General features: G+C 38.0%; 1 protein-coding gene across 1 annotated transcript in view; it reads left to right on the top strand.

Annotated features, from left to right (window-relative positions):
- Positions 1-13,021, top strand: part of LOC115589409 (uncharacterized) — a 47,837-nt gene that overhangs the window by 17,935 nt on the left and 16,881 nt on the right. The window contains exons 4-15 of the mRNA XM_030430251.1: positions 5,678-5,950; positions 6,118-6,417; positions 6,913-7,182; positions 7,693-7,935; positions 8,320-8,433; positions 8,579-8,594; positions 8,690-8,763; positions 9,687-9,737; positions 9,834-9,896; positions 10,189-10,239; positions 10,431-10,493; positions 11,041-11,091. Of these exons, the coding sequence (XP_030286111.1) occupies positions 5,678-5,950; positions 6,118-6,417; positions 6,913-7,182; positions 7,693-7,935; positions 8,320-8,433; positions 8,579-8,594; positions 8,690-8,763; positions 9,687-9,737; positions 9,834-9,896; positions 10,189-10,239; positions 10,431-10,493; positions 11,041-11,091 (1,569 nt within the window). The remainder of the gene's footprint in view (positions 1-5,677; positions 5,951-6,117; positions 6,418-6,912; positions 7,183-7,692; positions 7,936-8,319; positions 8,434-8,578; positions 8,595-8,689; positions 8,764-9,686; positions 9,738-9,833; positions 9,897-10,188; positions 10,240-10,430; positions 10,494-11,040; positions 11,092-13,021) is intronic.

Raw genomic sequence — 13,021 nt, 5'->3', positions numbered from 1 at the left:
CAGCCTCTATATATTGAAGAGTTTTAAATGTGTTTCCCACCTCTGTAACTGTGTAGCAGAATATCATCACAGAAATGTGTGATACTGTTGATTGATAAACAATAGTTGCCACTGATGAAACTCCACCTGGATTTTGTATTTGATTCTGGTCTAATGAAGTTTGAATCTTTATTTTAGTGCTGAATACACTCCTGTACGGACATGCTGAAGGTGACTAGTTATCTTTTCTATATTGACTGATTATGTTTGTCCTATATGTCTCCTACTGTGTCACTCTTGATCACTTGTTTCTGCAGTTGTGTTTTTCCATATATGTTTCATTTTACTCAGTGCACATTATGAAATGACTGGATTAGTGCTCAGTTGTTAAAGGAAGCTACTTGGAAAGCGTAGCTCTGCATGATACCACTGACTTCACACTAGAATCAGTTTAGTAACTGTAAAGCTGCTTTAGTTTGTGTCACTGAAGCTGTGTAGAAAAAGCTGTTTAAGCTGCTTTGTTAGAAAGATCAAATGAACAAAACCTAACTATTATATGATCACAAAAATGGTGATTTTACTGATAAAGAATTCACTCGTTCACAGGTCTTTCTTTTGCATATTTCTGTGGGGAGAGCTGATGTTGATCCTGATATGAAACTGTAAATTAACCAAAGAGTCTGTTACCTATTTAATCATTTTAAGGGCAGAATTATGGAGAAGAAGATCACTCTGATGAGGGGAAAGAACCAACAGGTGATACAGTCTCTTACAACAGTCTGTCACTCACTGACTCATGTTGGGCAGTGACATGGTGTGTTTGCTGCCTCATGCTGTGTTTCTTGGTATTACCTCTGGGTCCTCTGGGAGCTGCAACAGTCTCAAGTTGCCAAATGCTTCACAAACAAACCATAAACCAAACTAAAGTGTCTTGAATAATCTCGGTAGTCGTACGTCTTTGAAGAGTACAAACCTCCAGAACAGTTTCAATGCTCTTTGGCATCATTTCTGTCTTTAAACTTTATTACTCTAAAGTCTATGTTTGATTAAAATCATCAAATATTTAGTATTGATATAATATCACAGCTAAATAACTTGTATGTTATCTGATAAATCAAATGTTCTATTGATTGAATGTATTAATAAAACATCTCTCTACCTCTGTTACATAGATGCTGATGCAGTCCTGGAAGTTCCTGAATACACTTTGTTTGAAGGAGACTTGGTGACTCAGCGCTGTAAACATCGTACTTCACAACGTACGATGAGAGCTACCTTTTTCAAAGATGCATCACCCATTGAAAATGACAGAAACCATCAGTTATCCACAACAGGAGAAATGACCATTGATCCAGTGTCAGTGTCAGATGAGGGCAGTTACAAGTGTAAGTTTGCTGATGGGACAGAATCTGAAGAAGAAGAGCTGAGAGTGAAAGGTAAGAAGCTGTCTCACTGTGATGAAAAAAACATAATTATTGTAAATGCTGCACCAAGAATCCAAACAATTAGTTATTATTTCAGATATTGGGTACATGCACTATCAGCCTTTTACTACTAATGGTCTCTAGAAATGTGTTTAGTATTGAAACATATTTATGTTGATATGAACAACTTTCAACTGTTCAACACATCAGCTCATTGAAAAAATTGAGTTATGTAAAAATATAAAAAACATTTTTGATGACATGTCCATGACAGTAATTTCCTTGTTTTATTGTTTTTCGAAACCAAACAGCAGGTAGACGTAGAGTCACACTGACAGCAGACAGGACAATCATACCACTGGGGGGCAGAGTGACACTGACATGTTTTGTGGAGGATCCTGCTGGATTCACATATGAGTGGTTCGGACAGATGTCAGACTCTGCTGGAGAAACTTCTCCTAAAGAATCAAACAGAGTTATCTCCCAAGGAGGTAAATACACCTGCAGAGGATGGAAAAGAGAACCAAATGTCATCACACCTGAAAGTAATGCAGTTGTCATTGAGGAAACTGGTGAGTTTAGTATTTTCTAATGGAATAAAAAAAACTACAGTCTTTATGTTCTTAAACAATGACCAACGTGTGAAGGGAAAGTGATTGTTAGTCATGATAGTCCAACCTCTGACTTTTCTGAAAAAAAGAAAAAAAAACAATGTTTGAATATACTTTATCATTGCAAGAATAAGATATAGAGCTGAATGTACTCTGTTCTGCCAAATGGTTTTCAGTGGTTGACACTGTTTTGTCTTGATTTATTCTAGATTTAAACAGGTGGAATGGAACCTGTGTTGTTTTGTTACATATATTTAAAAGTTCTATAGAAATATTTCCTTATTACCCCTTTTGTATATCTTGTGCAAATCATATTTTGTAATGAGATTGTTCATGAGGAAAAGTTTACTCCGTACTGCTGCTAATACTGTAGTTGTGAACAAGAGGAAGTGGAGGTGGCTGAGAAAACACACAATCATCATGTTGTGCTGGGAGTAATGAAGTGACGCCTGCGAGCTAGTTCAGGCAGTCAACTCGAGCTGCACTGACACACGTGACATGCTTCACTCTCCAGACCATCTTACAAACGCACCCTCTCTATTGAGTAGGCTATTTAAGCTGCAAAATGTCCCTTCTCTCCCTCTGGCTTGTCATTCCGCTGATGCCCTGCACAAGCATCGCTCCCTGCTCCTTCAGCTCCACCACCACCCCAACATTCACCTGCAGGCTCTGCCAGGGGAATATATTTAATCATCACTCAATATCTCATGTAAACATATCTGCAGGGAGTAATCAGGTCAGAGCCTAGACGCCAAATTCTTACTATGTTCTGCTTTGTAATAAACATTTCAAACGTGAGTTGTCTGACTGAAATGTTATTAATGCCAAATTACTACATGTTTTTATTTTAACAAGGTTTTAAGCAGAACAATCTTTAAATTCTAATGTTAAAAATGTGTTGGTATGTTCATAAACGCCTTTTACCAAACCATTTTAAAAAATCACAGAATCCAGCCTGCATGATGAACTAGACATTACAAGACTAACAAAGAGGGATGATGAAAATGTTCTTCCATATTGCTGTGGTCAAAACAGTCTAGTGCCTGAACTAAATGATTTGATTTTTGAAACAGAACAACATGCATTCACATGATGAATACAGTGATAACAACAGAAGATGATGGCATTTTATCTGTTCAGTGTTTAATCCTGTTTGAATCCTAACTGTGTATTTTTATGTCAACAGTTTCCAACAGGGCCACTTTGACACTTCAACCCAACTGGCCTCAGATATTCAGAGGAGAGACGATCACCCTCAGATGTGAGATCAAAGATGGAGGAGACACTGAGTGGACGTATGAATGGTTACCAGACAACTTAAACACACCTCCAACATACAATGAATACAGGATTATCAGTGCTACTGAGGCTGACAGTGGAGAATACAGGTGTAAAGGAAGAAGAGACTCATATTCCTCAACAGAGTGGAGTGATGTCATCACATTGACAGTATCATGTAAGTTGGACTATCTGTCATTCATACTGAAAATGTTTTAATGTTTTCAGTGATCTAAATTAAACAGCAGGAAACATTTCTCTCCAAAAGTAATGGAGTCTTTTAAATGATCTGAATGATTCTTTTGGGAGATATTTTTTTAGCATTGGAACAAAATAACTGAAAAACAGCCAGTAATCAGAGTTCTGTAGTTTTTCCATTAGGAACGACGAAAGCACCTCAAATAACTTCCAGGCTGGAATGATGCTGCACTTTAACACTGTTCTCCACAGTAAGAAGGTTCTGGGTGTGAAAGACACATTCAGCCAACTGGTTGAGTTAACTCAGGTTAATCAGCAGTCAGGTTGGTTTAGATCAGTGATCCTCACAATTTTTTTTCGCAAGAGCCACAGCAAAATCAAAATCAAGGGGAGAGCCACTTTTACGACAACATACAAAGTCACCTTTGCAAATGTGCATTTCTACATATAAATTGGACATCATACAAAAAAAGAAACAACACAGCCAATACATTTTCAATTAAGACCATGTTTACATTAATATTGTGATGAGCGGCAGCGTCCACTTTCCTCATGTTGTATTTGTAGTTTGTTGTTGCAATCAAAGTGAGGCATTCAAGATGAGCGTGGGTCAGTCGGTTTCTCTGTTTCCTCTTAATAGTGTTCACGGTTGAAAATGTTGACTTACAGGTGTATGTGCTCATGAAAAAAGACATCACTTTCTGTACAAGTGGTTTCAAAGTGGGAAAGTCTGCTTCAGAAACCGAACTCCAGAAGTGGCCAACACCTGCTCCGAGTTCAACTTGTAGAATGTCATTTGTTTGCAGCTCAATTATTTCACTCTCCAGAGCGGCACGATTACCAGGGCAGAGCTGTGTGATGGTTGGAATGAGAGAGGATACACCTGACTTTGCCTGCTCGTCCCCTCTCCGGCGTCTTCATGTTGATTTTCGTTAGCTGCTTCCTCAGACTCTTTTCCTCACAATTCATTACAACATTGTACATCTTTCCGTCTGGTTTTTGTGCTGGTTTGTGCCCTTTTTATATTAGAAATCGATCCAGGTTTGCCAGGTTTGCCAGTGCCCCCTTTAGGAAACACCATTAATCAAGATGAATGGAGAAGTATAATGCAGATGTTTGCGTTTTGTAATGCAGTGTTCATTGTATTTTTATGTAGCACATTTGAAAAAATGTATTGGCTGTGTTACCATATTGTTATAAGCTAACATGCGAGCCACCAATTAAAGCTTGACAAGCCGCATGTGGCTCGCGAGCCACGCAATGAGTATCTCTGGTTCAGATGAATCACTTGAGTAGTCTACACTTCCTGTAAGTGATAGTGTCAGTGGTTGTCTGTGTTAAGTGTTCACTCTGTGATAGACTGACAGTCTGTCAAGGATGTAACCTCGCTCTCATCAAATGTGAGCTGGGATAATCACCCTGTGAGCCTGCAAAGGATAAGAGGCTACACATCATTGATCATTAAACAGTTGTCTTTCAACAATGAAAAACCACAGTGAAAGTGTTCAACTTGGCTCTTCAACACTTAAACACAAGGTTTTACCTTCACAAATGTAACATTCAGTAGTGCAGCAGCTAATTCATTAAGAAACCCAGGAAAAGAGAGAGAGGCATGACATGTAAGAGAGCTCCTTGGCCAGGTTTAAACTCATGTGTGTCCAGTATTTATACATTAATTCAGTGTCAATATTAATGCAAATTTAAGTCTTACAGTTCAAGTATTTCTTGTCTATATGAACTAAAATAAATCACAAGGACATTAATTTCCTTTTTTATGTCTTTGTTCTAAATCAAACAGCAAACAGACCAAAGGCTGAACTGAGGGCTGATGACAGAGACATTCCTGTAGGGGGCAGTGTGACCCTGACCTGCTCTGTGAACCCATCATCATCTGGTTGGAAATACTTCTGGTACAGAGGAGAGAAAACATCTGAACCTCTGACCTCTCAACTCTCAGCTGGACCAATCAGAGTCTCAGAGGGAGGAGTCTACTGGTGCAGAGGAGGAAGAGGAGAGCCAGTTTACTACACAGAGAACAGTGATTCAGTCACTGTCTACAAAAATGGTGAGTTTGATATTTTACATATATTTCATTCATATTTGTTGATTGATTAGAAAAATAAACATGATGTAGATTTCACTTTTTGTCATTTTGTTTCCTTACTGTGAATTCTTGAACATGAACAGTTCCAAACAAGGCTGTTGTGACTCTGCAGCCAAACTGGTCTGAAATATACAGAGGAGAGACGATCACTCTCAGATGTGAGATCCAGGGAGATGGAGATAAAAAATGGACATATGAATGGACTAAAGACAACATAAACACACTTTCAACATACAATGAATACAGAATTATCAGTGCTACTGAGGCTGACATTGGAGAATACAGGTGTAAAGGAAGAAGAGACTCATATTCCTCAACAGAGTGGAGTGATGTCATCAAACTGACAGTATCAGACAGTAAGTCACATCACATTTCTTTCAAAGTGAAGATTATACAGCTCATTAAAAGGCTGTTTTGGATCATATATATTTTAAAGTAAATCTAAAGTATGTACTGACTGTGCAGAATGTATTTGATCCTCTATCAATACATGTTTTAATTCTGAAAAATCATTTTCCAACAGAACCCCAGTCTGTCCTCAATGTGTCTCCATCATGGCTGAGTGCTGGAGCCTCAGTAACTCTGAACTGCAGTGTTAAAGATCAATCTGCAGGATGGAGGTTCTACTGGTATAAGACTGTTCCTCATCCATCAGACAACACCTACAGCTATGAGCTGCTACCTGGCAGCAGCAGTGGGACTGAACAGGATTCCTACATTGTTCATGGACAGACACACACAGCAGGATATGTGTGCAGAGCTGGAAGAGGAGATCCAGTGTATTACACTGATTACAGTCAACCTCAGTTTGTCTGGTCTGCAGGTCAGTCTGTTTCTATCAGATGTTATATCAACTCTGTTCATCTTTTTTCTAAATAATGATAAACATACAGTATCTTGAAAAAATGGAAATCAATTTACTGTGGTCTTATGATCGTGACTTTCTCACTAGCATCAAGCTAAACTTCACACTTTCCACCTTACTGGGTGGAATTTACTTGTTTCCTTCTGTCCTCACTCTTTAACATAAAACATAAAGATGTCTTGGCTAAAACTTTACTCTCTTTTGCAAAAAGTACTTTTAGTCTGGATACTTAAGCTCTTGTTACTGCTTACAGAAGCTGTCGTCACTTGATCTGTCATTTAAAATCAACTCCAAATGGTAGCAAGAGGTCAAAGTAGAAATCATAATTTTACCAAAATACTGAACCTTGTTGCAATAAAAATAAAAACAAATTTAAACACTATTTGAATTGAGACATTTTCTATCTAAAGATCTCTGTCTCTGTTTGACCTCTTATCACATGTTGTTTTTCAGATTTTCACTCATCAGCGTCTCTCACAGTGAGTCCTGACAGAGCTCAACACTTCACCTCTGACTCTGTCTCTCTGAGCTGTGAGGGAAACTCTACTGAGTGGAGAGTGAAGAGGTTATCACCTGAGGACAGATACCTGTCAGACTGCACCACCTGGAGGACAATGACTGGAACTACATGCAAACTAAAGATTAACTGGCTCAGTGATGCAGTGTACTGGTGTGAGTCTGGATCAGGAGAGTTCAGCAACGCAGTCAACATCACTATACAGAGTATGTTTTTATCATATTTAGTTTTTCTTTTACTTGTTATTTCAAACATCCCATTGTGTGTTGAGGAGTACAGTACACTGGCATGTTAAGAGTTCTGCCCAACACTCTGCTTCATGATCGCTCTAGTAATTGTTTTCACTTGATAAACATAGTTAAGTTTTAATTACACTGTGATTTTAAACAGGTATAAATATAGAATATAGATTTGTGGCTGATCAGTTCTTCAGTTTTTACGTCCATGATCACCATTTAAAGTCCAGTGTGAAGGATTTAGTGACATTTAGCTGTGAGGTTGCAGATTCAGCAGCTGAAAGGGTTCTTGAACAGTAAGACACACAAGGTGTATGAAGATAAAACGTCAGATGTTATGATCTCTGTTAAATCAATGAGAAAAGTCAAAGAAAAAACCTCAGTATGTGTCTTTTCTCATCTCTCTACATCCACTCATTCTCAAGTTCCTCGACCAGCTGATCTCTGACTGAAACCTCGTATTCTTTGACTGTTTAACAGATAAAAATATGATCCTGCTGAGCCCTGCCCGTCCTGTGACTGAGGGAGATTCTGTTAGTCTGAGCTGCAAATTAAGAAGACAAACATTTGACTCCATCGTGTTTTTCTATCACAATGAGAAACTCATTCAAAATGACACCAGATGGGAGTTAAATATCTCTGCAGTGTCAAAGTCAGATGAAGGATTCTACAAGTGTCAACACTCAGGACAAGAGTCAGCACAGAGCTGGATGTCAGTTCAGGGTGAGTAGGATTAAAATGATTGCTGCATTTTCTTTATGTAAACTGTGTTTCTGTCTGAGAAAGAAACTTTGAATACTTAACTGAGTTTGAAGCAGCATTCATTTCAGATAACTTCCACTGAGCTGAAGAAAGTCTCCATCATGATTTATTGTGAGGAGCTGATTTCACACTGTATTGTGACATGTTTGTATATATTGTACTGTCAGTGTTTACTTGTGTATCACAACATGTGTGACATTGAAACAGGGATCTTCATTGTGTCTGTTCATGTGTATTTATACCTCTGAACAACAACTGTGATATTTATTAAAGCACTTTGTAAATTCAGTGTTAGAAACATGCTATATAAGTTTATGAACAGTTATGACGTGTTATTTATTACAGCAGTGTCCAGGCCTGAACGCTCTTCATTTCCTGTACTGTTGATTGTTGGGCTGATTTGTGGAATCGTTCTTATTATTCTTCTGCTCCTGTTGTATCACTACAGACCTTCCAAGGGTGAGACCTTCTTCTTCTGTTATTAGATGTTTTGTGTTTATGTTGAATTGAAATACAGACATATTCTGATCTGATGAGATAGAACAGCAGTACAACAACTCACAATACAAAACCATGTAACAACAAATCTTCATCTTTTTTACAGATACATGCTTCAAGAGGTTGGTGCAAAACTGTTTTCTAACATTTTGAACATAACAGCAAAACATTCAATGTTCCTGTTTATTAAATATTTTGTATTTGCTTCATGTTTTAGGCCGATCCAGTCTGAGAGCTCCAACACAGATCAGAATGAGGCTCAGTGCAATACATACGACTCTCTTCTCCATGGTAAGTTGGAGTAATCTTTATATAATCACTCATGACCTGAAGATCCTGTTTTTAGGTATAGCATTGACAAGATGAATCAGACTGTGTCTTGTTTTCTCTGCTCTGTAGGTGATGTCTGTCTGTATGAATCAATCAAACACTCTGAAGACACTGAACATGGTACAGTTTATACCTTTTATTAACATGCATTGCAGAAACACCCTGTTAAATTAAAGTGAACAGATTTATGGTTGACAGCACTGAGATTACTTCCATTACTTCTAATAAGTCAGGAGCATTGACTGTCTATAAAGATGTGAAGCCAGAACATCTGGAACTGTTGGTTAGCATTTAGCTCAAAGCATTGCTTTACCTCCAGCCTTAGAGTGCGTGTTAGCATCTCTTTAGATCATTTCCTTATTATCAGTGTGTGTTGTGAAAATATCACCTTTGATGACACGTGACTATTAATGATGTTGTTACTTTGAAAATTTGTCTTTTTCATCAAGTATCTACATCACTGTGTCTGCAGCACATGTGTCATCATTGTTATCTAGATGTTCCACATGTTCTACTCTGGATCAGATACTGTTTCTGAATCTATTGAGGTTCTGCAGTGAACATTAGAAATGCAACCACTGCATGATTTAAGAGAACTGATTCCAAGTGATCGATATAAAAAAAATACTCCTCTCCAGGTAAACATTCAAAATAATCTCATATACTTAAGATGTATATGCCTTTTTTAGTATCATAGAATTCCATATCCATAAATAATATCAAAATAATCAAGTAAATACTCTTACAACTGTCAAGGTAATTAATCAAACAATAATATCATAAAAGTATGATAGAATTAATCAGAATAAAGTAAAATGGCTCTAACAAGTTTAATAGTATTGATTCAGTTTTTCTCTGACTGTGTCTTGTTTTCTGCTCTGTAGGTGATGTCTGTCTGTATGAATCAATCAAACACTCTGAAGACACTGAACATGGTACAGTTTATACCTTTTATTAACATGAATAATTCAATAGAACGGATTCCAAGTGACTGATGTATAAAATCCTGTAACTAAATATGTACATTTCAGTTGCAGGTGGATCCCAGGACGCCACATATTCTTTAATTGAACTTAAAAACTTTGGGAAGAAGGGTGAGTACTCTATATACAGGAAGTAAATAGAAATATCTTTAGTTTTGTAATGTCTTCTTAGTGTATTTTCAATTAACTCAGACACTCTTTGTTCCAAACAATCACTGAGATCTCAGTTACATCAATATCAAAATAATCAAGTAAATAATCTTACAACTGTCAAGGTAATTAATCAAACAATAATATCATAAAAGTATAATAGAATTAATCAGAATGAAGTAAAATGGCTCTAACAAGTTTAATAGTATTGATTCATTTTTTCTCTGACTGTGTCTTGTTTCCTGCTCTGTAGGTGATGTCTGTCTGTATGAATCAATCAAACACTCTGAAGACACTGAACATGGTACAGTTTATACCTTTTATTAACATGCATTACAGACACACCCTGTTAATTTTAAGTGAAAAGATTTATGGTTACTGTTTCTGAATCTATTGCGGTTCTGCAGTGAACGTTAGAAATGCAACCACTGCATGATTTAAGAGAACTGATTCCGAGTGATTGTTATAAAATCCTGTTAAATATGTACATTTCAGCTGCAGGTGGATCCCAGGACGCCACATATTCTTTAATTGAACTTAAAAACTTTGGGAAGAAGGGTGAGTACTCTATATACAGGAAGTAGATAGAAATATCTTTAGTTTTGTAATGTCTTCTTAGTGTATTTTCAATTAACTCAGCCACTCTTTGTTTCGAACAATCACTGAGATCTCAGTTACGTTGCATCATATCCATTTATTTTGTATTCACTGCGCTTAGTTTTGGAAACCTAAACTTTCTTGTTATAGAATAACAAAGTTTGCTTGGGTGTGTGCGGTCAAAAGACAACACCGCTCTCCCCTTCTCACGTTGATTTCCACCTGTGTCTGCAATTACTCAGACATTTAGAGGATTAGATCACTCCCCTCTGGCTACCACAGATGCAATACAGAAAGACAGCAGGGAGACATTCAACCATACATATCCATACCAATAAATAATATCAAAATAATCAAGTAAATACTCTTACAACTGTCAAGGTAATTAATCAAACAATAATATCATCAAAGTGTAATAGAATAAATCAGAATAAAGTAAAATGGCTCTAACAAGTTTAATAGTATTGATTCATTTTTCTCTGACTGTGTCTTGTTCTCTGCTCTGTAGGTGATGTCTGTCTGTATGAATCAATCAAACACTCTGTAGACACTGAACATGGTACAGTTTATACCTTTTATTAACATGCATTACAGACACACCCTGTTAAATCTAAGTGAAAAGATTTATGGTTACTGTTTCTGAATCTATTGAGGTTCTGCAGTGAACGTTAGAAATGCAACCACTGCATGATTTAAGAGAACTGATTCCAAGTGATCGATATAAAATCCTGTAACTAAATATGTACATTTCAGTTGCAGGTGGATCCCAGGACGTCACATATTCTTTACTTGAACTTAAAAACTTTGAAAAGAAGGGTGAGTACTCTAAATACAGGAAGTAAATAGAAATATCTTTAGTGTAAGAAGTATTGATTTATATTTTTTCTGTATGGATTCTTGTGATGCAGAAGGTGAAACTGTTTTTTCAGAAGTCAAACCGGGATCATCTCTCGGTAATAATGCTGCCGTATAACGTCCTGTTACGACCCTAGAGGTCATAAATGTTTCTGTCTTTTAATATCCCTCTTTTACCTGAGTGAGAGTATGTGTGATTGGGTGCAGGTGTGTTTGAGTGGTTGCAGGTTGCCCAGGTAGCTGATTGGCCACTGCCTTGGAACCATGGGTTTAAAGGCCGGCTCCTCTCCAGTTCCTGTGGGCTCTCCTCTGCTGTTCCAGACTACCAGCATTTGTGTGATTGTGGAACAACTGTTTGAATAAAAACTTTGTTAAAAACGTTCGCTGCTGGTGGTGTTTGGGGAACAGGAAGAGGGGAGTCTCATTTTCTTGTTACGCCAGGGTTTCCCCTAGGCCCTGGTCGTAACAATTGGGGGCTCGTCCGGGATCTAAATGTCCATGAGGTGAGGTAGATTTGGTTTGGTTTAGTTTGTTTGTGTAAGTGGCCTTTAGTTAAGTGTAGTGGTCATCTCTTCTGTTAAGTTGTTGCTGCATGTTGTGTTTCTGACTGAGCACCCTAACCAGAAAGCTGCCGGGCATTTTCAAGGATTTGCCATGTTTGTTATTTTGCCTTTCTTATTTTTGGTGGTAATCCTGAGTGGGGGTACGCTTCAGTGATTCGCAGTTGACTAGATTCCTGGTCTTCGGTGATTCACTGAGTTCAGCGTTTAAAGACGCCTCGAGCTCGGCAAGCCACTGAAGACTAGCTAGGTGAGTTAGCCACCTTTTATAGGCAGGTAAAGTTGGGGTGTCTCTACAGTTTGTTTCCCTTCGTTTTATACTTTGCACAGCAACATGGTTTTGTGTGAGATGGCTGCTTTTGTGTTGGTCACGTTGTGATGTGTGGCCCTAATTAATACTTGTGTGCAGTAACTTTTTGTGACCTTTTGGTTGTGGAACTGGACTCCGCTTTTGTTGGATCACTTGTGGTTGCAGCTTAAGAGTAAGCTGGCAACATTTTTGTGTAGTGGTGACTACAGAGTGATGCCTTTTGTGTGTGGTTGTTGCAGTCCATTTTTGGTGTGGTCACAGGTGTTACTGATTTAGTGTATTAATTAGTGTGATTGGGATGGCGTCACTCAGTGGATCTTGAGTGGTGGATGTGGCTTTCCAGTTTGTCTGGTCACTTTTGTCTCTTTTTGTAACACTCCTTTTACAGTAACGTGTGGTTGGAGATCACAAGGTGTCCATTTTGGGTGTGGTGGCGGCAGTTCACTTTTGTTGGGTCACTTGTGGTTGCAGCTTAGGTGTAAGCTGGCAACATTTGTGTGTAGTGTTGACTATACAGTGATGCCTTTTGTGTGGTGGCTGTTGCTCTCCACTGTGTTGGGCACCTGTTGCGGTTTTTGGTGTCTGTTACCACAGTTGGTGTATTTGCTTTTTGTGTTCTCTCCTCATGGTGGTGGTCATTTTGTTTGTGGGAGTGGCACCCACTAATAAGGTTTTGGGTCCTGTTATGTAGATTTGTTTTAAGGGGGGAACAGACATGTGAGTGATCAACCCTATTGCACTGCATGAACTTGAACATTTCTCCT

Source organism: Sparus aurata, chromosome 10, assembly GCF_900880675.1.
Source record: "Sparus aurata chromosome 10, fSpaAur1.1, whole genome shotgun sequence".
In the NCBI taxonomy this organism is placed as follows: domain Eukaryota; kingdom Metazoa; phylum Chordata; class Actinopteri; order Spariformes; family Sparidae; genus Sparus; species Sparus aurata.
Note: the sequence above shows the minus strand (reverse complement) of the source record. Positions and strands in the feature narration are given on the sequence as shown.